We start from the raw sequence: 27,057 nt of genomic DNA, 5'->3' as shown, positions 1-27,057 counted from the left end.
TTTTTCTGACTGTACAAATATTTTTTGCATGCTTGAGCATGCAAGCATGCACGGGCGCTACGCCACTGCATCTGTCATGACTAATGGTATCTGTAATATAGACAAGGTGGAGTTTTTTGTTGTTGATTTATTTGGGAATATGCTTCGGCGATGTTGCACTATTTAGTCTGAATCATTTTATTGAACACACACACACACACACAAAAAGAAATATTATGTCGGGTTCCAGATTCAGTGCGGAAATGTAACGTCATTTTTCCCGCGCAACCATTATGACGTCATACGATCGTTGGTGAACACATAATGCAAAATGACGCCTTTCAGGAAGCAACACGATGGGATGGTAGCTATCTTTATGTGCTTTATTATTTGTAAATTTCTTTCATCTGTTGAATCTGTTAATTTGATCTCTGATTATTATACCCAGGATGGGTTTGGCTCTTGTTCGGAAGTTATTACAGGAGAGACAAGCGCCTATTTGCGTTCTCATGTTGGAGCATATCAGATCGGAAGTCTGATCGGATACCGCGCCAATGAGGACTGTGCAGTTGGATTTGACGCCGGACAAGGTATTCGTTTGCTGAAACTTGTTTTTGTTTACAATTCAGAGTTTGCATGACCTTCTGCTAATAAAAATATGGTAAAACATATTAAAATAATAATGAAATATTGGAACACTTCTTGACAGAACGTCAAACCGTTATGGTAGATGTTCGTGCCTTCATTTTCCAACAATGTTTCATATTTGTTTGGAACTCGACGTTTATTTTTCAATGCGTTCCATTAATTACACTAAATACTAAAAAAAAAACCCATCACATTGAGATAAGTACTCGCCGAATGCAATGGATAGATATGGATCCACCAAAGTCCGATCTGTCTTCTAAATACACACAGTAATTATTTCTACCAATATATTTTATTGAAACGTAATAATCTATATTAAAAAATGTAATTGGGTGTTTTAATATCCATCATTTTAATTTATTTTACTCCAAAGATAAGCAAGTTTTGGTTCAGTTCTTGCGGTTTAACCTCCAAGAGCCCACCATAGCCGGATGTCAGGATTATTTGACAATCGAGGAGATTGGAAGGGATGGCAATTTTACATGCTGCGGGAACCAAGGTAATGGACAAACAAGCGAATACTTCCGTTTGTTCTTCAATGTTTAAGAATCTACTATTTTGTAAAATTGGTATAAGCGTAGTACTTACTAGGGCTCACTTCTAGTATTTGAAGAGTCTTTTATAACAAATGGCATTTTGATACTAGCAGGCAACCAGTTCTCGCCGAGTACCAATTCTAGTCATAGCATGTATATTTGTACGTTCACCTCAATAAAGTCATCTTCTGATAGAATACACATCCATGTTGAAATGGTACTCGGCGAGAACTTGTCGCCTGCCACATACACCGCCGTCTGGTACAATTGGTACTTGGCAAGAATTGGTCATCATTGCAGTATTTTGCGATCAGTTAGAATCTAGTAGTCCGTCCAATACTGACAGGGGTACCCGATTTCTGATGTATTTGAAGAGGGTTTACGTTTTTTAACAGAAATAATGAATGTCTTTTTTCTCATAATATATAAACATTAATACATGACCTCTTGGTGTCTCTGTTGTATTTCCATCAGCGATATCTGCGTATGTATCGGATTCGGAAAACATCACAATAATCTTCTACAGCGACGGGACAACAGAAAAGGCAGGCTTTAAACTGCTCCTGACGTCATTCCGGACAACCACTGGGGCATGTCAGGCTGGGGAATTCAAGTGTGACGTCAACAGGTAATATCCGTCATAGCATTGTAAACTATGTAGCAATCATTGATATTTATTGTATGGCGGTGACTTACTACACTCAGACGATACATGTTGAACCATACCAAGCTGTTGTAAAGATTATCTCTTTGGCTTTCCGAGATGTAATTTATGTCCCGTAACATTTATACATTTCTTTTTACATTTTTACAGCGTGAACATTAACACCATGAACTTTATTTTGTCTTTGTAGATGTATTGACGATTCGTTAAAGTGTGATGGCGCGACCCATTGTGTCGACGGCACTGACGAGGAAAATGAGGAGGTGATTATCATCGAGATCTTTTAGAGAAATACTATTTTAATTTAAGCATCAGTCAGTCTTACTAAAATAAATAATATTTCGTAGTGAGATAGCAAGGGGTATGTCCTGTAATGGAGGTTTCATCAATTATATTCTCTACCTTAGCACTTATTACAGCCTAGAAAAGCACTACAGAAGTTAAGGAAAGTAATTTTAGAGATTCATTTTTCCTTCAACTATTAACCTTTCTTATAAACAATTTTAACTTTAAGTGTTTGCTGTACCTGGACCCAATTCAATCAATGCTAATTTATCAAGAAACTTGAAGATGAGGCATGCTATGATATGTTGCCATATCCAATGCCGTTCATGTAAGGTTGGATTTGCACCCAATTGATTCTGAAATAATATATTCCTAACATATTTTCATACGTTCTGCTTTTTCTAGGCTGGATGCACATGGTTTGACAAAGTCGTCGGCGCTGTGATGAGTCTTGGAGAACACACCATTCTCGCTATTGGTATTTTGGTGGGAACGGCAGTAGTGGCTGTCATTACGGCAGTAGTTGTATACCACGTGGTCATCAAAAAGAAGAACAGAGTGACACCTATCTCACCAACCATCAAGCCGAATCCTAAAGCCAAAACCTCCGACTCGACCGCCACGACATCTGACGAGCCGAAATCCAACAAAACGGCGTCAACTTCTAAGTCATCTGACAAACATAGGAAGGCCACGTCTTCTTCATCGAAAAAGACGACGACGAAAAAACCGAAGAAACCCGTAGAATCAGACGTCGACTGGTAGAGAATACGATATTCGTCAAACGAGGAGATGGACTGGTAGAACACGACGTTGGACAGACAGAAACGTCGACTGGTAATGTCAGAAGCGTTGACTGGTAGAGGATACGATATTCATTAAACGAGAAGATAGGCCGGTAGAACACGACATTGGACAGGCAGAAACGTTGACTGGTAGAGGATACGATACTGATTAGACAGAAATTAAAGTGTCTACGTTTACATTGATGTTTGACGTGTTATCATTTCGTCAATATGGATGCAATTGAGATATATTGAAAATCATAACAATAAAATGCGTGTAATGTCTGGAAGCAGTCAACACAATAATGCTAATCTCCTGTTAGAGCATAGCACTGTGAAACACTGGCAACAAATTTTGGATGTCATCTATTGACATCACAACTATCCTGGTAGAGAATAGACAGTTTTCGGCTTTCTTAAGCCAGTGCTTACAGGTTTCTCAATCGGTTGACACAATAAAATGTAATTTCTAATGTCGACTTTTAACGCCTATGGATGAATTTTCATATTTCCAATGCTTTGCAACGCGCCAGGTTCCATGAAGCAAATGGATTACGTATATACATTTGACAGGGCTTAAAACTATTTCGCGCACCTTGCCGTTTTGAAAACTATATTCCATACATACATACTTAGTTAAACATTTTATGAAGGACTTAATCTATTTATGTTTATTTGTCCTTGATACTATTATGCCCATCGATATATCCTTTTTAATCAAAATATTTTGCTGATCAAAATATCTCTTAGGCGACGATTTGCCAACACGAAAATCTTACTGCACGTAAGGTTCATCACTTTATGTGTTCTAACAAGAATTTCATCTACGTCCTTGGTTCGAACTATCCAAATAAGATTGATAAAAAGCCAATATTTAAACAGTATATCACTAGCTAAGAAAAATAGTTTTACTGGGAAAATGCGGACTTGAACTATCCTTTGATGAGACATAACCAGTACGTGATTTACCGTAACAACCTTACGCAGTTAATTTGCTTTTATAACTTCTATTAAACGTCCTTATATAAATTAAATTGTATGGTAATATGTATTGATACATTTTACTTTATATGTATCAATTCTAATAAACATTACAGTACGAATGATTTCCAGTAATTAATGGCAATTTTATCTTGCAATAAATATTATGTTTCTGATCGCAATAAATATTTCCATCTGTCAAAGTCCATATAGATTACAGAATAAATAGATCTTTTCTCATATCTCTGTAACACATCATCTAGTCTGTCTGTGGTCTGAATGTAGTGGACATATTACCTGGATACGATTTCCACCTGTAGTGGACACCGTGTTTCACACGTAGTGCACTCCGTGTCTACCTGTAGTCTAAACCTCGTGCACTCCGTGTCTACCTGTAGTCTAAACCTCGTGCACTCCGTGTCCACTCGTAGTTCACACCGTGTGCACAATGTGTAACCTTTAGTCTACTACCAACTGTAGTCACGAGTCTAAGATTCTATTGATCACATAACTTTTATTAATAGAAATATAAGTGAAACTTTAAATTTCGTCAATATAAAAAACAATAGAAATCCTGCTATAATGAGACAACCATGGCCGTATGACATGACTGGACGGCCTAGTTATGTGATCAAAACACATTTGATGCAAAACACAAAACAACAGTAATTCAATGATACCAGAAACATATATACATAGATATTGGAAACTCCTTCTTTGTCTTTGTTCACAGGCAGACGGACCTCCGGTTTATAGGCATTGTGCCTTGTCTAACTACTGTTAAGTGTATTCTTTTAAACATTATATTTTGGCATCAACACAAAGTTTGAACATCATATCATGGTTTGATGTGATCAGTGTTCCCGATTGATGTTATTTAATATGATTTTTGAAAGCACAGAAATAATGAATTTTAATCAGGCGTTCAAAACCGGAAGTGCGTTTTGTTTTATTAATATATAAGTTAAAATATTATTTTTTATATCCAAAATCGTACTCAAACCATCTGAAAATTACTGAACTTTTACAACATATCAAAGTTATTCTTTTATATTCAACTATTTAATAGTTTATCTAAAAAGCCCAAGCACATACAGAGGTACATCTGCCGATCGTAAAATTGGAGGAGTTGCCAATCTCTTTGTATATATCTTTCTGATGATACCTCATTAACACATCCTGGTGTGATGCAAGGAGGTCCAGTACGACTACTACTGTCAGAAGCACAATGCGCAGGTTTAATGACTGAATCATATTAATGCAATTAGGATTTAATGTAATCAGAAACATTTTTATACCCTCCCCCTGGTATTTACGTTTTTACTTATTTACCTGTTGAGAAAAACAAACGGATTGTTTATTCTATGTTTCTACTATATAAAGCCGGATTTACATGTATATATCAGCATGCTTACTCCAATTTTAACACGAAATGTAAACATCCGGCCATAATCGGCGGGCAACACAAATTCCGCCTTTGAACAGGCGCCGGCGCTTCTACTTATATTTAATGAAAATGGATGAAATACATGGAAAGGTAATGCTATGTATATATTTATGTTGTATCATAGATAGTTATTTCCACTTATTTACTGCAAGAACACGTTGTCATTCTCCATATAGATCTAAATTCATATTGTTTTTCAGGAGATCAACGACAAAAGTTGGATTGCTGGCAAAGTGAATACATGTACATGGTGTATATAATCTCAAATGTAACTTAAACTCTTGTTTTATATGTATGATGAATTGAAGTTGATATGGAAATATAATATAAGCTTATAATAATAGGAAACATACAGTAATTATTTATGTATATGTAGAAGAACAGGGAAAATACACATTCCTGTCGAGTGCCCCGACCAGGAATCGAACCCGGGTCTCCGGCGTGGAAATCTAGTTACGGCTCTACCGACTGAGCCAAAGAAGCATGCTCCGTCATCTGAGTGACAGAGACCGTATTTAACACTATTTACAAACCACACCGACCCGCTCCTTTTACACTACTCTCCCTGTTTTTCTTGAGATTTCCTAAATCTCAACCCGAGACTCTTTAACCACCTACCATGGGTTATTTTAGTTGGGCGCCAATGTAGAGAACAGGGAAAATACACATCCTGTCGATGTCCCCGACCAGGAATCGAACCCGGGTCTCTGGCGTGGAAATCTACGGCTCTACCGACTGAGCCAAGAAAGCATGCTCCGTCAGCTGAGTGACAGAGACCGTATTTAACACTATTTACAAGCCACACCGACCTGCTCCTTTTACATATATACACTAGGTTCATCATCATCATCATCATCATCATCATTCATCATCATCATCATCAATCTGAGATCATCATATCCTAATAATCTTTATCTTTGTCAACGTTATACGTTATACAAATACTTGGAACAGTCTCCCATCAAATGTTGTTCAGTCTAGGACAGTTAAGCAATTTGAATATGAACTCGATTCACATTGGAAAAATCAGCCACTAAAGTATTTATACACTGAAAAAATAAATCCGTAAATTTCTAAGAGCTGACTATTATAGGATTATAAAAAATCCTGTACATGTTAACATGTATGTTGTCAGAATAAATTTATGTATCTATGTTATTATATATACTTTATATTCAAATTAAGTTTCAATAAGTCACACTGGGTTTTGGGCAAGTACGGCACAGAAGCTTTTGTGTTTGTGCACTGACCGTGACATTGGGTGATGACTTATTTTCCCTTGATATCAGCCGGCGCAGCTTTAGATGTAGCTTGTGGGTGCGAGGGCATCCTCGATACTCCAGGGGTTCCGATCACTTACAATTTCTACACCCCTGGACTGTCTCATAGTAAAAATGAAGGCAGCTCAGGTGAACAGATCTGAACCAATCACAGACCTGCAAAGATTTCCTTTGAAGACTACAGAGAGAGCGACGCCCAACTTCAAAGCCACACAGTCAACCACAGTGTACTGTTATACGGCTCTTTTGATGTACATCAAAGGACTAAATTACCTGTTCTGTTCTGTTGCCTCCAGTTTTACTACGAGATAGTCCAGGGGTGTAGAGATCGTACATGATCGGAACCCCTGGAGTATCGAGGATGGTGCGAGGGTAACCGTCTTACTTTCTGAAGCGTGCTGTCATTTCATGAGCAGTCGTATTTTTAAAGAAAATTTAAGACATTTCTTCTAAATCTTCTGTCCTTAAAGCAAGTGCTAAACGTTGTGAAATTTAATTAACTTTACATTGGTGATTCGTTTGACTCGATAAGACAAGTATTTGTTGAGAAAAATGGTTTTTATTCCCGGTTCATAGGCATCTCGCGTGGTGTTTAGTAGTGTAAGGCGACAGGGATGAATCCTCCTCACATATAAATCCTTGGTCATGGTATGAACCATTTTCAGAGAATGACAATATTTAGTTAGCTTACTACATGATATATTTATTTTTCATATCTCTTTTATTTAAAAAATGTTTATTAGTCTCTGATAGTGAAGTAAACTGACTGCTGAATATGAGAACTCCTCTCCCTTTATCTTACAGAGTGTAGCACAGAAATTGAAATCAGAATACGCAATGAAATCCAGTCGTCTTTCCGAGCTCAAAGAACAAATCACCAGCATCAAAAAGGAAATTCTACGAATGTTACATGTAGGACAAGAAAGGTAATGAATATTTTTGTATTTTTTTTTTTTAATTTTATGAAACTAGAAACCTTAATAATTGCCTTATTCAGATTTTTATATTGTCTTTTACAGCATTGATATTTTCTTTTCTTTACCAAAATTGTGTTTGGGCTTAAAGAGTACATAAAGACAGTTTTTGCAACAAGCATCAAGTAAACACTGTTCAAGGAGAAACCTTTTTCAAAGCAACAATACTGTTTGTGTACATGCATATTCCGTCTTTGCATATTAGAGGGTTAGCTCCCTTGCGGGTAGGTATCAATTGTTACGTCATTATTTTTTGCGCGCAATTCACATTGTTTTCTCTGAAACATATGACGTTAAGCTCGCAAAAACATGACGTCGCAATCAATACCTACCCGCAAGTGCAGATAACTCTGTAATATGCAATTTAATTTGTGACATTGCATAGAAAGAAAATCTATGAAATCACACTTTATACTATAGATGAATACAAAAGCTGTTATTTTTTGTAACATATGCTATGTAACTTTAATCTTAGAAAGAAAAAAATGGAAAACTTACAGGAAATTATAAACAACCCTTTTCTTTTATATCATGACAGCGGAGAAGAGTGTCAGAAAAGATTGGAGGTTACCTCCCTTGTGGAAGCTGTAGAATGGAGGAAGAAGCTGCATCAATTGACATCACAGCTACAGAATATACATCTGGATGATAGTACTGAACATAGGTATAAATACTACTTATTAGTCTTATAACCGTCAACAATAAGTTTGGAATTTCCTCAATAATTAATGTTAAGTTATATTTCAAAATATATTATTTGCCTGTAAAAATCACTGATGAATTCCTTTAAAAGATATAATCTCTTGGCTCTGCTTCAATCCAAGTCAGTTTTTATTTGACCATGATCTTTCTTTTCAACCAGATCCCTGAAACAGTTACAGAGATATATACAACTGTCCTTGCTTTCTGGTCCACAGCTCGACACGGAGGTCTATGAGTTGTTGGCGTGTGTCGCTGGTAAGCAGCTCATAATTATTAGTCCTATCAATACAGTCAATGTTTAATACAAGACTTTAATCTAGTAGACAAACATTAAGAGTCATAGGAAGATTTCACAATGTACCAATTTGAAGTGAGAGAAGGTTGAGCATGTGATTTACCTTCATATTGAAGTTTAAAGGTGTGGACATAGTTTGTCTGGATCTATCAAAGTGCTTCCAACGAACACGGTAAGACTATTAGATACAACAAGCTTCATCTATACAAAGTTGCAATAATTATTTGGGTATTTTTGTAAAGAACATATTGCTCTAGTTTTGGTGGTTGTTTTTCCTTGTTCCATTGGAAAAATTATGTAACAGAATGGTCTTGTGAGAAATATTTGTATACTTGTGTCCTGACTTCCTTAAGAAGTGTATACATACATATATCTCATATTCATTATAAACTCAATACAAATAAAAAATTCTCATTTCAGATCTGAATCTCATCCATAGAAATCTATGTGAGGCTAAAGAGGAAATAGAAAATGAAATTAATACAGGTAACTAATTAGAATGTTGTGATCATAACGCCTTACTGGCAAGTTATTAAATGACCCTGGCGGTTTATAGGTAAGTTATCATAATCAAACATGTAGGAGTGAGTGAACAGAGGTCCTTAAAATTGTGACCCATCTTGGTCCAAACGCTGCTAACATAAGGCCAAAAAAATGTCAAAGGGTTACATTGGCAAAAAAATAGGGTCGGTAGGTTGGGGAATTTTTTAAAGTGTTTTTCACTCTAAAGTAATGGCCAGAACCAGAGTCTGAGATCGAAATCCTTTTTAATTTTTTTTGTAGAAAAAGGGATAACTCTAAACAGACATTTTTTTGCCTAAATAATGTTAACCTTGATGACAGTGTCATGGTAAGTACAATAAAAGTTTGTCGTAAGGTTAATACTTGGTAAAGATAACCATCTGTACTTTACAAGACAACATGATTGGATAAAATTTGGATTTAACTGAAGGCTCTTTCATATGTGGAACTGAAAGATAGAGAAATTCTCCTCAGAGGATCACCAATAACAAACCTTTTTGAGAGTTTTATCACATTTAATTGTGTTCTTTAGGTTACATGTAGAATATCCTATTCTCTTGATCCGTACAGGTATCATTTTACTGATGTCAGATTTTTGTGCAGACACGATTTTTGACATGCTCAAAAATAGAAACAATACCATGACATTGTGGCAACAATGCCATGATGCCACAACAATACAATGTCGTCACAATATAGGTTATGGCAATTCAAGGTTTTTATAGAAATACAACCAGTCTGTTGAAGTTATTTTTTCAAATAAGAGGCTGTATTCCACAAGATAAACCAGTATTACACCGAGTTATGAGAGAAGATCACACCCAGATTTGGACACCACATTCCAGAAAAAATAAAACAGAAATTGTGCATGTTTTAGCTTATGCACGCCACACTTTATGTGTGGTGTTTTTTTCTTAGACGTAATCAGCTTTGCGTTAATGGTTTTAATAACAAACCAATGTTTTTTTTTGATACATAAAAAAGACCCCAAAAAAGTCACGAAATCATACTTCAATAGATAAGGATACGGTTGATGAACACAGTATATCCTGTATCTGTTTGATAAATACACACAGCATGATATTAAATACACAAACAGCATGATATTAAATACAAACAGCATGATATTAAATACAAACATCATGATAAATACAAACATCATGATAAATACAAACATCATGATAAATACAAAACATCATGATAAATACAAACAGCATGATAAATACAAACAGCATGATAAATACAAACATCATGATAAATACAAACATCATGATAAATACAAACATCATGATAAATACAAACAGCATGATAAATACAAACATCATACATATAGTTTTCAAAAATCACAAATGTTTAGACATAAATCAAATACATTTCTTAAAACTGTAGACAAAAAGTTTCCACCATCTTCAACGGTAATGTATCTCTGTCGAACCAGTGTCCTATTAGTTTCGTAATCAGATGTAAAGATGTGATAACTGTGATATTAATAAGACAAGACATAAACTCGGTTTTTACAAAAGAAGTTTTCCGATAAAATCACACAATCAGAATGTCATCAGTACATCTCTGTAGTCATCAAAATAGTTGCACCGAAAAGGTTTCTGCACATCACCATTCGCACACCTACAGAACAAATATTTTATGTTTTCAGCATTGCGAATATTGGCCAAAGCACTTTTGCATATAACAGCGGAATATGATCCATCCATAGAAGGGAACTGTACAGATTACATGGCGCATTTCGTCAAACAGCACGTCAGTCCGCATCGACGAAAACTTCCCCTGAGCGACCTGACTAATCGAATTGTCCCATCAGCTCCACAATCCGAAGGCGCCGACATCACTTATTTCACTCCACAAGCAATTGTATCTAAAGATAGTTCTAACATCACAACTGATTATGTCACGGACAAAACTAACTTGTTAAAGATTCAAGCTTCCCAAAACATCTGCAGTCATTCTTCAAGAGACATTTTGTCTATCGATAAGCAAAATGTTCATCTGCAGGAAATGCGCGAAAAGGATAAAGAGAATCGTCGTTTACCGCACACAAGCAATGGTGATCACAGCAATCATCTAAGTGCTAATCATTACAGAACGAACGGAGCATGTGCTGCCACGTACTCCAGAATGAACTGTAAACAAGGTGTAGATAAAGAAAACAGCATGTCCGTAAATGAGGCTACTCAAGGATTTAGTGTAAGAAGCAGGACAAGAACAGAGCCTGGTATCGGCATGGAGTGCCGTCTTCATGGTAGTTCTGGAGGTAATATAAAGCTATCACATTTCAGTACCCCAAGTAAAGGTGTGTTTACTCCAATAGCAGAGAATCGTCATTTCAGTAAGCCGAGCAAAGCCGTATTATCTCCACCAAGGATTGACTCTGCTTACGGTCGTCAGCAGATACAGGTACACGAAAAGGTGAGAAACCCCACTTGTGAGAAGAACCAGAAGCCATTATTGAATACACTCACAGAAAGACGGGATGTGAATGAAACTGCCGGAGATATTTCAGCTGGGGAACATGCTATGGGAATTCCTTACATTGACGACGATTCCTCGTAAAATGTTGCATTTAAATGAAATGAGTATGCATAAAATAATTAATTACACTTGGTGTCTTTAATATTTCATGAAAAGATTCAATTTTAGAGCCAAAATGTTCAAAACTTAAAAGTTTTACAACCCGTGATTGGTCATTTATATTATATTGGTGCTTTGTTGATGCGTATTATATATGCAAGGATTGAGATTAGTACTAAATACATTTGGCTTTATCAGAATATTAGTATTTTTGTTACAATATGATTGAATGCATCAACAGGACAACAGGGTCCGTTTTTCGACAAGATTTAACAATAAACATATATGTAGCTTACTATTCCAGTTACCGTGTAATCGTGAAAAATGCATTTCAATATAAACACTAATATACATGTACATTGACCGTCTCGTATTGCACGTCTTCACTCAAAGATATTTTGTTTCTTTTGCTGTTCTGAAGACAGGTTTTGCCCCAAATCATGCAGATCTGTAATTTCACAATTAACTGTAATATTGTATTAATTTTTTGACTGTGTATACGTATCTTCGCTACATTGAATGATCTACGTACGCTATCGCATCGAGACTGTGTTGTTATCCCAACACTAGCCCTGAACGTTTACCATTTCGAAACCATTGCCAAGTTAAAAATTCCACATCTCATACTTTGTTTTCAATTGACAGCATTACCTGATCTTTTTGTCAAATCATTGATAAATTTATCGTGAGTGTTTTTCGTGTAAGGACACAAATGATATTCCGACATTACCGCACGTAACATAACAATACGCGTCACCGCACGAAACATAACAATACGAGTCACCGCACGTGACATAACAGTACGCGTCATTATTGTTTTACGTACCATGTAACTTAAACTTTAACGAACAGTTTCCTTTCCCTTCTTTGTTGTTTCCATCAAATCAGTATTTTCCGTCTCTGTTGTTTTCTTACGCTTATAAAAGAATTTAACCATATTTAAATTTTGTTTTTATTTGCAATGTTTGTTTATTAGATAATTTTAATTGTCTTTGATGTTGTTGTTATTATTTTTACTTTGTATTTAGAGGTAATCATGATTTAGTGCTTCTCGTCTCATGTAGCATTCATAAGGAATGCCCGAAGTTGCCAATGTGCAAACGTAAAGAAAATGATGAATTGCGCCAAAAATACGTAATGGACGTTTACAGTGTTATATTTTTTTTTCTTTTCTTGTTGACTTGTATTGTTCTAAAGAACACTTACAGTGTATCTACTGTTATTTCCCCTTTGCCTTTGTTATCTTAACTTAACATTAGTTTACGTCATAAAATATTTTAAATGAGAAAAAATATAAAACATGTATGTAACAAATATCCGGACATCAATAACATCATAGATGTTCATTATGATATATTCTCCATCGAAAATTGAAATTTACACGTGTGATGGTCGAAACTGAACAAGAAGTGAATCTGATTCAAGCGAAGCGACAAACCGAAATTGATTTAAGTTTGATCTACAGTGTAAGTTATACTTTGACATATGTGTGTTTTTAGTAATTTTATTTCTAGAGCGTTATTAATTTTGTAAATACATCTATTCGTTAATTATTTATGACATATCGATATATATCAAGGTTAATTATCTGACTATCGTACCAAGCATATATTCATTTCTATGTTCTTATATATACTACATTATATCGTTTTGATTACTATTATGTGTACGTATATTTGTGCCATTATTCATCACATATTTCCTTGGTGCTTTTTCCTTTGTTTCTTTTTAAAGTTGATTTATATTTTATAGTATTGTTGTATGTTTTTTTTTCTGTTTAATATTCATGTACGTTCAAAGGGGATTAGCTTTATGATTTGATATTGAACTTTTCATTTCGTATTTGCTACAAAACCTGTGTTTTTTACTTCACTAAAATCAGTAAGTAAATAAAGAATGAGGTACTTAAATAATTTTTTGTGAGTTTAGTATTAGCAGACATTATTTCATTTCCATTTGAACATATGTTGTTAAACTGTTCAAGCACTAGTCTAGTCACATTTTGAACAACTGGGCCCAGATCTAAATTATATTAAAGTTGTTGCTGTAGGCAAACCCATTGGTCATGCTTTGGTATTGTTCTTATTCACCATGAGTATCAGACTATGCAGATATAAATACAGCTTGGATCCAGTACAGATATTAATTTTGGCGTTCACAAATTTTAATTTTTGCACATTACTACATTTGATCAAATAAGTTGATTATTCACTTTGACATGAAACTTATAATTTATTGCAAAAATATAATTTGAAAGTGTTATTACTGTCGATACTTGTTTACCTGGATGTTGTTTGCGCATGATCTCGACAATAAGATATTCACTTTTTGCAGAAGATGGCAAATAAATGAGAAATTTACAATGCCATATACTAGTAGCCAATGGGTACATTTCGAACTTCAATATGGAATATGAGAGTGCGGCTGAGATAGAATACCCCGATGTTTCTATGATAATTTTACAGTCTTGTTTTCAATTATGGGCAGTTGGTCATCTAGGATAATTTGTCAAAGAAGTAAGTACTGTATGATATAAGAATGCTCGCTAATGATTACTTGCTATTTGTTTCAGTGTTAGTTTCAACCACTTTAACGTTCAAACTTTTTACAGATTAAGCATGTCTGGTATTTTTCGAAATTAAAATGAAAATGTTATTACTTTTGTATTTATTTAATTTTTATCACAAACATTATCTATAACTAAGCTAATCTGATTAAAAATTATAGTGCACTTGAAACAACTAATTTCGATTTCACTGTTTTCAATGGTAAAATTGAAATTACTTATCCCTTTAATGTACGTTTGCATGTTGACATTTTATCCATAAGCGTGTATTGTAAGAGGTTCTATATAATCAGTTTGTATTCGGTGATCACCATCGAGCTTTGTTCTGTTACAATTTGTTTTTGATGTTTTTTTTTTTTGATAAACTGTTCTTGTCTGTAACTTTAATGATGATGTCTCAGATTTTATTTTCACATTTTTGATATACTGCATTAATTTGTGTATTGTTAACTGTGTAGATAGGGGTGCTATATATTTACATAAGTTATATGTTTTTGTCTTTAACCGTCATTTTTCGTTTTTGAGTAGATCTAGATCGTTTTTTTTTATTGTTTAAGGCCTTCAACAGATCTTGCCTAACAAGCAACAAAATCGCCAGAGAATAGATCTCGTCATTATTCAAAGCTTATAATGAAAAAGTCGCTGCATATATGTATTTATTATCTTCAAATCGTGTTCATGCATTTTACCTGTGCTGATTTAGTATCACATCATGCCTGCCAGATGAAGTTCACCGTGTTATAAATGTCATCGAGTCACCAACTGAATATTTTGTCTGTCTCTCAGGAAGTTGGACTTATTGTCTAAATTTTTAATGTTGCATTTAAAAGCCATCATTAAATTAAATTAAATTAATTAAATTAAATTAGTGATTTTCTATTGTTTTAATTATATTTTTTTTGTGTTATGTTTCCCGGTGTCATCCTAATTACCGTGCGTTAGTTGACTATCACTGCGCCAGACATCAAAACAGCGAAATGACTCTCCACTGTTAACATGGATTACACGGGAAATCTTGTATTTGTTTGAGTTTGTAACCTTAGGCCATCGATATACATTTTATTATATTAATATTGTTTTAAGAAACTTTCAATTTGTGTTTTGGAAAGGAAGTGGGCCTTTAATCATTTGTTTTTAAATCTACAATGTACTCTGCATTTAATTGGATCCTGTATCATTTATGATCTTTATAGATTTATTACAAAATCTAGAAAAAAAATCTTGAATTGTTTTCTTTGCACACCTGTTTGATAATTCAAATGAAGAGAGTTGATAAAGTTGTCAGCCTATGATAATGAATGATTGAATAAATGAAATTGACATGATTTTTTTAGATGTAAAATGTTCATATCTTGTTTTGATATAGCCTTTGTATTTAATTTTGTGATCATTTTAACATTGTTGAAACACTACCAACAGGTTTCGGGGGTGCTGTAACATTTAAATCGCGTCACTTGCGATGACAGTTGATTAATGACGACCTGCCATCATTCACCTTTTACTCTATTGGAATTGTTTCATTCTGATATTTTTCAATTAAATAACACATTCCATTCTTACCAGCATGTATCTACATGTATTGTGTTTAGTTGGTAAATTTATATAATACTCTATTTTTCTACTAAGCTTTAAAGTTGGTAATTTATCTTCCAGCTCTTACAATCGAGATTCTTATTTCTTCAAATTAAGATCGTCTGTAATCCATTATCCTTCATACTAAATCAAACTTATGTTTTTATCTTTCAAATACAAAATGTGTGTATTTTTATCCTTAATACTTTTTTACTCGTTTTTACCACCTTTTATGTTTAATTTCTGTCATTTGTTTTTCTTTCACTCAAATTCATTGACAATTTCTATCATTTTACCAAGACCGTCACATTAAACTGTCATTATTACCATTATGATTCTGACTTTCTGTATTCAATCTTGATTCTTTTAAAGAGAATTTTATATTGCACTCAAGTCACATTGCATTTATCTTCATCATATCGGTGCAACGCTTATTCACAGCGTAAACAAACATTTTCTGTGTTCTGGGTTACAATTTTACTTTTCACCCAGTATCAAACCATTTATCTTACGTTACACTCAGTCTTAAAATCAAACTTATGTCTGTCCAATCGTTATTACTATTTTAACTTATACAGTCATACACTTTTTTCTGTCTTCATTGTTACTGCATCAATGTTAAAACCACAGCTGTTTATGATGAGGTATTACAAAACTCTGTCACGATAATAGTGTTTGTATAGAGATTAGCTCAAACATCTGGGTGTATTTGATTTTATCATAATTGACGATGACAGGTTTGTTAGGGCAGAGCCTTGTCAAACACCAGAGCTGTACGAAAATGTGTAACACAATACCATAGCTATTGTCGGAAAGTAGGTATTACTGAATAACTTCACTTACTACAAAACTTTTTTATCGCTATTTTAATTGTGTGTGCCAGTTACATGTATACTATTCAGATGTTAAAGGGACAATTCACTCAGGCTAATTCTTTTACATAACCAAGAAGTGAAATATGGTATAAATGTATTGTTCTATATTTCTTATGAAACAAATAACGTTAAACATTGACAAATTCCACGTCATTGTTAAGTATTTTAATTAATATCGTTGAAATATCAAATCGTTGATCAATACGATTAAGCAGGTAGAATATGGGCGCTGTACTTATACCCGAGCCAAGGTCACGCAAGTAAAACAAATGAACTACATAACCACTGCGAAGGTGATAAAATGATTTTGAGGCAAGATAATTCACCAAATAAGGTAAACAAACTATAGTCAGAGCGATTTTGAGCAGTTATAGACAAAAGTTGCATTACTCTACGAGCAAGGGACAGGGTTCGGCATACAAGAAGTTCGACCACAATGTGTAATGGCGGACAGCGAGCGAGTTTGAAAATTTCACACACATGTCACCACCATGGGCTTTTCAGGCACATCACAGTAAAACCGACTGATCTAAATTCCATTAGAACTGGGTTTTTCCGATATATGTACAAATTTTAATGTTCTCTTAGAATGAATTGTCCCTGTTAAAAACTAAAACGAATAGTTTATAAATATGAACTTTAATTTTTTTTTGAAGATTTAAAAATGAAAATAAAAAGCTGAAATTTTAAGTCAGTAAAATGATTTAGCAAGTACACATTGTCTGTACAATACAATTCTAATGTAGTGATGTATATTATTTCATTATTAAAATTGTTATGAAATATGTTTAATAATATCTTTAATGTTAAGGCTTAGTTGTTAAAATTTTATTATAAGTTTGAAAGAATGCCATAGTTTATATGAGTTCATGTTATTGCCATGTACATATATATTTATTCGTGTCATAGCCCGATGGTTGATTGCACTACGCTGCACTGTAGCGTAGCGTCGTTACACTGCAGCGTAGCGTATACGTAGTGCAATCAACTATCCGTCTCCGACGATGATTAATGATAGTGCTTACTAATACATTCAGCTAGTCCCGCCCTTTCTGTTGGAAGATGAATTGATATTGTACGGTGTTAAATAAAAACGACACGATTTATGTAATGTTATTAGTGTTGTTATCTTTCGAGGATTGATCTCGTACCTCCAACTCACCCTCTGTCCCAGTCACCTCCAACTCACCCTCTGCCCCAGTCACCTCCAACTCACCCTCTGCCCCAGTCACCTCCAAGTCACCCTCCAGTCTCAACTCACCTCTCCCCCACCCATCACCCTCTGTCCAACTCACCCCTCTGCCCCAGTCACCTCCAATCACCCTCTGTCCATCACCTCACTCACCTCTGCCCCAGTCACCTCCAAGTCACCCTCTGCCCCAGTCACCTCAACTCACCTCTGCCCCAGTCACCTCCAAGTCACCTCTGTCCCAGGCACCTCCAACTCACCCTCGGTGCCAGATGCAAATCGCTCTGGTGTTAAAGGGATCAACCAACTAAATAAAAAAAGACCTTCGAAATGGCCCCTGTGTATACAAGATTGAGCCCAGGATAGAATTTTAACCCGGCCGCTGATTGGCTGGCTAATTATGAATTTCAAAAGTAAAAATGTTTTCTGACAGGTAATTATTCCTAGATAACCATGATATGAATTTGGAAATTCATATTGAGATTTAGGTTCAAAATATCAATTTTGATAATGAATAGGTAAAAACATTAGAATTTCAGGATTTTTTAGTGCAAAATGCGCCTGATTTCAATAAAGCTACCCTGGTTGGAGTTTGAGCAGAAGGACCCAAACTTTTTTTTTCTATTTAGTGTTATATGAGAACCTAAACTTTAATTATAGAACACAATAGCTAACTAATATTCCTTTGTTTTAATGATACAGTACAAAACTTTAACAAAGTTTAACACTGTGGTCTATGTAAAATTATTTAGTTGGTTGCTCTCTTAAACACGCCACTGCAAACTACTTTACAAATGTTTGCATTATATTGCGAGAGGAATCGAACATGAATGTTACGTTAATAAGTGAATAAACGTTTGCAGTAAGAGTTATCCTTCACGAATTTATCTATTTATAGACTGGATATGTTGAAAATAACAATGACGTGAACTATTGTATTCGCGAAAACAAAGTGGTTTACAGTAGTCAGCGTTACGCAATTTAAACATTTTATGGTTGAAAAATTGAAAAATTTCCTGTGTCTGAACCTTATGTATATTCAGATCAGAATGACCTAATGTCATCATGCATCGTCCGTCGTCGTGCCCGTGCGCCGTGTGTAAACTTTTTATTCAAGCGACTTTGCAATAACCGAAAGGTCCAGTGTACTGATATTTGGCCTGTAGCATGCTGGGATGAAGGGCTACCAAGTTTGTTCAATTGAGTGACTTGACCTCCATTCAAGGTCACGGGGTCAAAAAGGCTAAAATATTTAAACGACTTTTTCTCAAGAACCAAACGGTCCAGGGTACTCATAGTGGGCCTGTGGCATACTGGGATGAAGGGCTACCAAGTTTGTTCAAATGAATGACATTGATCTTTATTCAAGGTCACAGGAGTCAAATACGCTAAAATCTTTAAACGACTTCTTGTGAATAACTAAGAGGTCTAGAGACCTGATATTGGGCCTGTAGCATGCTGGGATGAATGACTACCAAGTTTGTTCAAATGAATGACCTTGACCTTTAGTGAAGGTCACAGGAGTCAAATAGGCTAAATCTTTAAACGACTTCTTTTGAATAACTAAGAGGCCTAGATACTGGATATTGAACTTTTGGCATGAAGGGGATCAAAGGACCTTCATTCAAGGTATAATTTATCAAATATATGTACATTAAAACCTAAACTTTTTCTATTGAATAGTTCTTTTGTATTGTCTTAGTTGTTTGTCACTACCTTATTCTTTGAGGTGTTGTGTTGTGCCAATAGTCAGATGACCGTTAAGGCCAATTTGATAAACTTTTAGACGATTTTCACTTGTTCCCTGCCAAACATCCAAAACATATATTGCTACACAGAGCATGTGGGCTGTGAAGGGACAAAAGGGATAAAACTGACTACGATTCTTCTTAATTCACAGATATGGTGGAAACAAATACATGTACTTTTTATGGATTGAATGGTCATAGGACTGTTACCAGAAATGTGAATTTTATAGTCCAGTGGTCATATTTAATCAATTTCTTTTTTTAAAGTAAATGGGTTAAAATTGGTTAGACCTATTAGTATGCGATAGTATTTCAACATTATAGCTAAGTTGGTCCTGACTGACCCATAGGGGCCGGAAAGGTAGCGCATAAAGGCCTTATGCTCAAAATGGCTAAAATGGGAAATAATTCTATGAAGCTCGGAAATGTCAATTACTATTAATATATTTGTAATATATAAAAAAAAATGTTTGCAAACTTTTGTGAGAACCCGCTACGCGGATTCACAAAGTTTGCAAACCTTTTTTTTTTTCATACCCCGATAAAATTAAAAAATAGTGACATCAATGCTTAAAGTTATATGTGCCGTAACTGGACGAAAATTTTGACATGTTATTTTTTCTTCATTAATCTATTGAAAACCGTAAGGTTTGATGAATTATAAGCCGTGAAAATCATTCAAATGGTTCCAGATGTCTGACAAACGTTAGTTGCAACACAGAATTTAAGTACTGTAAAATTGTTAGTTTTTATGCCTTATGTATGTTTATATGGAAACATACCTGCAGAAATCACTTTACAATGACTAATAACAATATAAAAATGCTAAATGAAATTGTAGACCACGATTTGGCTTAATGGTCCGACCGTATGTTCTTATTTCACTTCACTATAGATGTACATATAATGATTTTTGGCAGTACTGCCAAAAATCATTTTCAGCTCTTATATGTACTCGTAAAATTAAAACGTAAGCATTGAAAATACTGTAATTCTCAAAATGTCGGTAACTTTTGGTAATAAATAACATATCAAAAGCTCATCTTGATTCGTGAGTATGAAAAATACGGCACATATAACTTTAAATGAAACATTTTTAATCTCATTTTGTGATACTATGTGATGATCACGAGTCAGTTGTGAGTGCATGGTTCTGGAATTGTCTCATATTTATTCTCTTAATAAACCCAAATATAAACATATGTTGTTTTTTATCTATATTACACAGGTAACGATTGTAATATCAAAAACGTTTGATTAAAAATTCAATAAGATTTCCATATTATAATTACATTTTGTAGACATATGCAAATATGGATCCAGGATCCAATAATATATTAGGTTTACGTTCCAAAAGTATGATAATGTATCTCATGTCGGGGATATTGCAATAACAAATTTGTTCAAACTTGTCAATAATGTAAAATAAAAGATAGACAGCCGTTACATTTTTTTAAGACTCATTAAAAGTACATTTGAATTTCATTACTTAACATTTATAAATTGCAATACATGTCTTTACATTTGATTTGATCTTTGACACATTCTGTACCTACTATGAAATATATGCCTATGACTATATTCGGTTTATGCACAGTGCAGCTTAATGAAATGGGAATAATTCACGTACCACGTGATATCCGATAACGTTTGTGAGAGACTATTGTTTCTATTGGTGATGGAATGACGTCAAAAGATGATATCCCACGCTAACGTCATTTCAGCGGGAAGATTACAAATGGTTACGTTCCATCACCAATGGAGATATTAGTCCCGCACAAACGTTATCGGGTATCACATTGTACGTGAATAAGTCCCATTCAAAACGAAATAAGTTATAGATTATAGTACAGAAGGACTCACGATTTTTTGGTCCCTTCAAATGATGAAGAGTCAATTAACCAGTTGTAGTCGGCGTTCATCCGGCACCATACAATAAAAACAACGTTTTTGTTCAATAACTATGAGGCTAAAATATTTCAAATCTGACCAAAAGAAATTTTTAAAATGCTTACAACTCTAATCAGCTTCTCCGCAGACCTAGTGAGTCTAGAGACTTGATATTTGGCATTTCGTATGCTTAGATGAAGAGGCAACAATTTTGTTTAAAAATGTCCTTGACCTAAATCGACACATTAATGAAGGTCACTTGTGTTTAACATGTTTTAATCGTTAAAAGGTTTATATCCAAGAACATGAAGGGTAGCTTTATATTTTAAAAGCGTGGCGCCTATACGATGCTCGGTTTTGTCAGATTTAATACATGCAGTTAAAATCTAATGTGGCCTCTATATTATTGTGTTATGTTTCACTGGGTCCCAGCGATAATTAAGTGGCATCGTGTGTCGGTTACAAATATAAATAGTGTTTATTTAGGTGTTGTATTGCACCTTCCAAACAAGGATAATCTGCATAATAGAATATCGAATATTTGTGTATCTCGTCAGAAAATTGTGTTTGAAATTTATTATATGTTAATAGAAGAATATTGGGTTTTACATTATCGTATACTATATATACAATATGTACATAGATATGAGGCATTTGTCTGTTTCACCGTTTGTATGTAGGGTGTCGGGTTTACCAGCTGTACTCTATAATTACTAGATTACATATGATCTGGAGTACAACACTTAGCATAACATTGAGGGAAAGTTGAGGATTTATTGGCAGAAATTGACGCCTTTTTCACATCTTATGATGTCCTTGATGGGTACATTGAGGACACTGTAGTCACAGAACTGACATTGCTGTTGCATTTGGCTTTGATTATTGTTGACAACGCCAGGGTTTTCAAGGTAAGAGTTAAATGCTGATTGTTGATTGATATACAATGAACAGTTTTTTGACCAGGAGCAGTACACGATTGGTTAATAGGATAAAGTTGAATTAAATGACGCATCCAACAAATGATCGTTTCAAAGAGATTTGGTAGGGACTAGAAAGACTGTACGTAGGCCGTCGTGTCGTTAGGGGTGTGTGAAATTAGGTATAGACTGTGAAAGTGTTGTTAAAGACACCCAATGATATTTTATTTTAGCACGCTTATTGAATGTGTGTTACAAGATTGTCAAAGTGTTAGAAATAATAAGATTTCCGAGATCACCAAATAAAAGTCCGCATTCTAGTACTTAAATGTCCTATTTAGTATTGTGTGTGATTATAATGGATTTCGACGGTGAAATACTTCAATTACAGGCTTTACAGCGGAACATTTAGCACTGTAAACCGCGAAATTAAACTCTCTTTAAAAAGTCTCCGATATAGTAAAGGCCCAATCTCTCCCAGGGTGCATTGCGGTTCCCACAATATCATGGATGTGAATGTGGGGACCGCAATGAACCCTGGGAGAGATTGGTAAAGGCCGCGGACATTTTGTTCACAGTATTTACTCGATGCAGAATTGATTCAATGTATCTCAGATGTCAGAAAAACATTTTATTTTAAAACCCCACATGTTTAAAATCCTTGAAATATCCTAAGGTTACTCAAGCTTTAGATCAAGTATGTAAATAGTGCAATGTAGCCCCTTGTTACTACTGATATTTCTTTTAATCATCTCACGTGGTATCGGATAACATTTCAAGCTGATTCCGTCCTCATTCACACTGTAAACACACTGGTGACCGTAATTTCAAAAATTGATGCCGGAGGAAGTGCACACACTGGTGACCTTCGATCCAGATTTTTCTGAATGTGATGTTTTATGATAACTATGAACGATTACCATTTGTACACAGACAATTATTTGTACCTACTGCATGATCTATACATCATTTCTGATACTCCAGAAAGCAACCAATTTTAACACACGAAGCGCTGAAAATAAAATCCCGAGGTCACCTTAAAATGATAATTGGTCAAGAATCAACTATCATTCGGGGTGTATAGTAATATTGGCTAAGGAAATATCCGTACCATTTCCAGTCAGGTTATCAAAAACAAAACAAGATTCAAGAATTTTTTGCAAATTCCACGATATTGTTTATTATGTTAATTGTAACAATTGGAATTCCAAATCATATATATATATATATATATATATATAACATTATTGTCTTGAGAAAGTCTTTATATTAATGATAGTGGAATTTGTGTATTACTAAATATCACATATTTGTTTTAACTAATTCTTGAAATTGCAACAGTTTGTAAAACAAATCTGACACTCAATACTCCTAAAACTTGGATGAAATTTTGTTCATTTTTTTCGTTTTTTTTTCACTCAGAGTTGAGAATATTAAATTTTGTGAGCATTTTCTTTTATTATTTTTATTTTCATATTTTCATATTTTCATAACCCACGTTCTTTAACCCACCATTCCAATGGTGAAATTTATAAAGATGCAACATATAAAATATTATTTATATTTTTCTGTCAAAACGCACAAAATATTATATAGTACTGTATTGTATACATATATATATTGATATCTCTCTATCTATTTCCACACTTTTGACAAACTAGAGGTAGCACAGGGAAACGAATAAAAATTATTATGGAACTGACTATACATATGTATGGGCCGTGTATGTGCACGTAGTGGGTAATACCTACAGAAACAATCATGTTCATTGTCGATTTCGTTTTGCTTATTGCTTGCTGCAGTTGTCGGTTTGTTGCTTGTTATGTTTTAGTTTTGTCTAAAACTGTTTTTTTCACATTCTATGCTAATTTGAAATTGTTCTCACTTTGATTTAAGAGAAGTGATAAATTTCAATTGAAAGTGTGGCAATAGCCGTTTCCCCGGGCACTATTGCACATAGTACCCATTTGTGCAGCCAAACAAAATCCAGTATTCTGTTATGTGATGTACTAGTATTTAATATTTAATTTAGTATGGATATATGTTTACCAGATAGTCTCCTTACCCACCTCTGATTAAGTGAGCGAATAAACAATTATACCAAATTAATTATTTAAGACCTCCATTCACAGGTAGTTAGCACGCTGATTCAAAAACACATATAATTATTATTACATGTATATGTAAGGGAAAGGTATGAAACTCCAAAGTCCGTAAATTTAGGATAAGTCATTTAAAACGACTATAAAACATTATCATTGCATAACTGATATCCATATAACATCGTGAAGATGATGAATTGATATTTAAAAGGAGGTGTGAAACAGGCCTATAGCTCCACGATAAATCCAATCACGATTCACAGAACACGAGCTCGTAACACGATTACCTGAAAACTTACAAATAGGTTGCGATTGCCTCGTTGCACTTACGGTAAAAAATTACCCACGCACAAAATCCATGAACAGATGTTAGGTTATTTTCTTACTTTAGCGACTCCTAAGATATCCCCGTGTTGGTCCTCATAGCGATTCTTTGCACTGTAGCAAGTGACCCGAGACAATACCTGCCATTTTGTATCTCTCGAAAACAATATGATACGAACATTATGACTGGTTCTTTTTCATTGTTTGATTGAGTTTTACGGCCCATCGACAACTAGGGTTATTTAGGGCCAAACTTTAAGGTAAGCAGTAGTTGTAAAGATAATAAATAACTAATGATTGCATCTAAAAATTAGGATAAGACCTACATATAAATGTAGGCAAGTAATAACTAAAAAAACCACATATTCTAAATTTTGATTTTATAAAACAATTGTAAGGGATATTATATTTTTGGATAAAATGCATGAGAAAATTCATGCATAATGCTGATAAAACGATAAAATGTTGAGTTGATACGACGATAAGATGGGAAAAATTTCATAACCAAACGGCCTAAATACGAAATAAAGAAGTTTTTTATTCAAATCTTTTTGTTGTTACATTCATCAACATGTGGTCATGATGTTTTCATTAGTATATAAGCAGTCACTTTAAATATACACTATATCCAAAAATCAATTTCTATTAACATAGTTTGTACATATCAATTTTTAACGAGGTCTTTTCCATATTGTCAATATAATCAAATACCATCAAAAAATGTTGATACAAAAAACCATTTTTGGCTTATTTTTTTTTTATTTTTTCTCTACTAGATACGAATTCAATTTGAAATCTTCAATTTTTTGTAGAAAAATAGATAGGCTTTCCACTCTTCAACTGAAGGAATTTTTTATTTCAATTTACAATGATATATATAATATTTCAATGATAAAATAAAAATAAAATCACTGATCCTCAAAACAATTGTCTACAATGCCAAAAACCATTATAGTCGGGTCTCTATATAACTCTATATCATAATTGTTCTTAAGTAAAAACATAAAGGATGACCATATTGACTGTGAATGGCAACATTCCTAAAATAAGTACATTTGTGTTTCTCTACAATCTTTACAAAAAGTACACCTTTCTGTTTCACTCAGTTTAAATTGCATTAGTTTAGTGTTGGTATATATCATTTCATGGAGAAATTTGAATTAAAAGTTGTTCTGGAGTTTTGTGTCATATGTGACATTCTGAGGTATGAGAACAATTTTCTGCCAAACTTCCTTGGGAATGTTGAAATTCAAAGTTTCTTGCTATGAATTTTAATTTTATATGGAGGTTCGAGTATAAATTTTAACATATAATAATAAAAATACTTTGTAATTTTATCATACTTCTTAAAAAAATATTTCATAAATATGTTTAGTTTTTACTCATTTTCAGGATTCTGTTGAAGCACTATATTCTACCATTGCAATGGTTTTGAATTGAATACGCCATAGAACTCAATAAAATTAGTTTTCAAATTATATTTTTCACATAATTTTTCAATAGTTAAGAAAACATTATTTTCTAATAAATCCTTAATAAAAAAAATCCTTTTTCACACAAACGTTTGTTGATAAATAGTTTGTTATCAATTTTAATAGAATAGTTTAACCATTGTTTAGCCATAATTGTTGTCAGGCAAACATGGCTGAGGTTGTGGGCGGATCATCACCATTTAACTCTGCCCATGTCACAAACATTTCTTTCCAAAGCTGATTTACATATTTACTTACTTCTAAAATCCCTTCTTTTTTTAGTCCGAATACCTTGTCTCCTCCAAATGATTCAATACTATCTAGAATTAATGGCTTCCACGGAAAACAGTTCAATGGGTCTAACACTTTTTTTAATCCAGCACATTTTCAAAGCATGACAAATGGTTGAAACATGAGGTACACGTATGCCCCCCACCATTAAAATCGCCATACACGACTTTACGTTTAACTTTCTCTATCTTGCGCCCCCCCCCCCTTAAAAAAATCTTGCACCCCCCCCCCCCCCCCCCCTTAAAAAAATCTGTAATTTTTGCACTATATCTAAAGGAGGGTCTGGTAAGACTGTCAAAGATTGGATAAAAATGGGCAAAGCAAAACTTTTATAACAGTTACTTTTCCAATGTATGTAATATTTCTATAAGACCAATCAATTTAAAGCCTCTCTACAGAACTAAGCTTCTCAAAAAAAATCATCATG

The 27,057-nt window shown here is 34.1% G+C and overlaps 2 protein-coding genes across 2 annotated transcripts; both read left to right on the top strand.

Moving 5' to 3' along the window:
* Positions 1-282: 282 nt before the first annotated feature.
* On the top strand, positions 283-3,097 carry LOC138314334 (uncharacterized). The gene is made up of 5 exons (XM_069254624.1): positions 283-569; positions 1,001-1,126; positions 1,638-1,791; positions 2,018-2,090; positions 2,518-3,097. Exons 1-5 carry the CDS (start codon positions 311-313, stop codon positions 2,875-2,877), a joined length of 972 nt encoding a protein of 323 aa, XP_069110725.1. The 5' UTR covers positions 283-310; the 3' UTR covers positions 2,878-3,097.
* Positions 3,098-5,306: 2,209 nt separating this feature from the next.
* LOC138316874 (uncharacterized) lies at positions 5,307-12,518 on the top strand. The gene is made up of 6 exons (XM_069258523.1): positions 5,307-5,415; positions 7,410-7,531; positions 8,118-8,243; positions 8,442-8,536; positions 8,997-9,062; positions 10,753-12,518. The coding sequence occupies exons 1-6, from the start codon at positions 5,389-5,391 to the stop codon at positions 11,664-11,666; spliced, it is 1,350 nt and encodes a 449-aa protein (XP_069114624.1). The 5' UTR covers positions 5,307-5,388; the 3' UTR covers positions 11,667-12,518.
* Positions 12,519-27,057: the final 14,539 nt, after the last annotated feature.

The sequence above is a fragment of the Argopecten irradians genome, chromosome 2 (assembly GCF_041381155.1).
Source record: "Argopecten irradians isolate NY chromosome 2, Ai_NY, whole genome shotgun sequence".
NCBI classification, from domain to species: Eukaryota; Metazoa; Mollusca; class Bivalvia; order Pectinida; family Pectinidae; genus Argopecten; species Argopecten irradians.
This window is presented reverse-complemented; position numbering and strand designations above follow the sequence as displayed.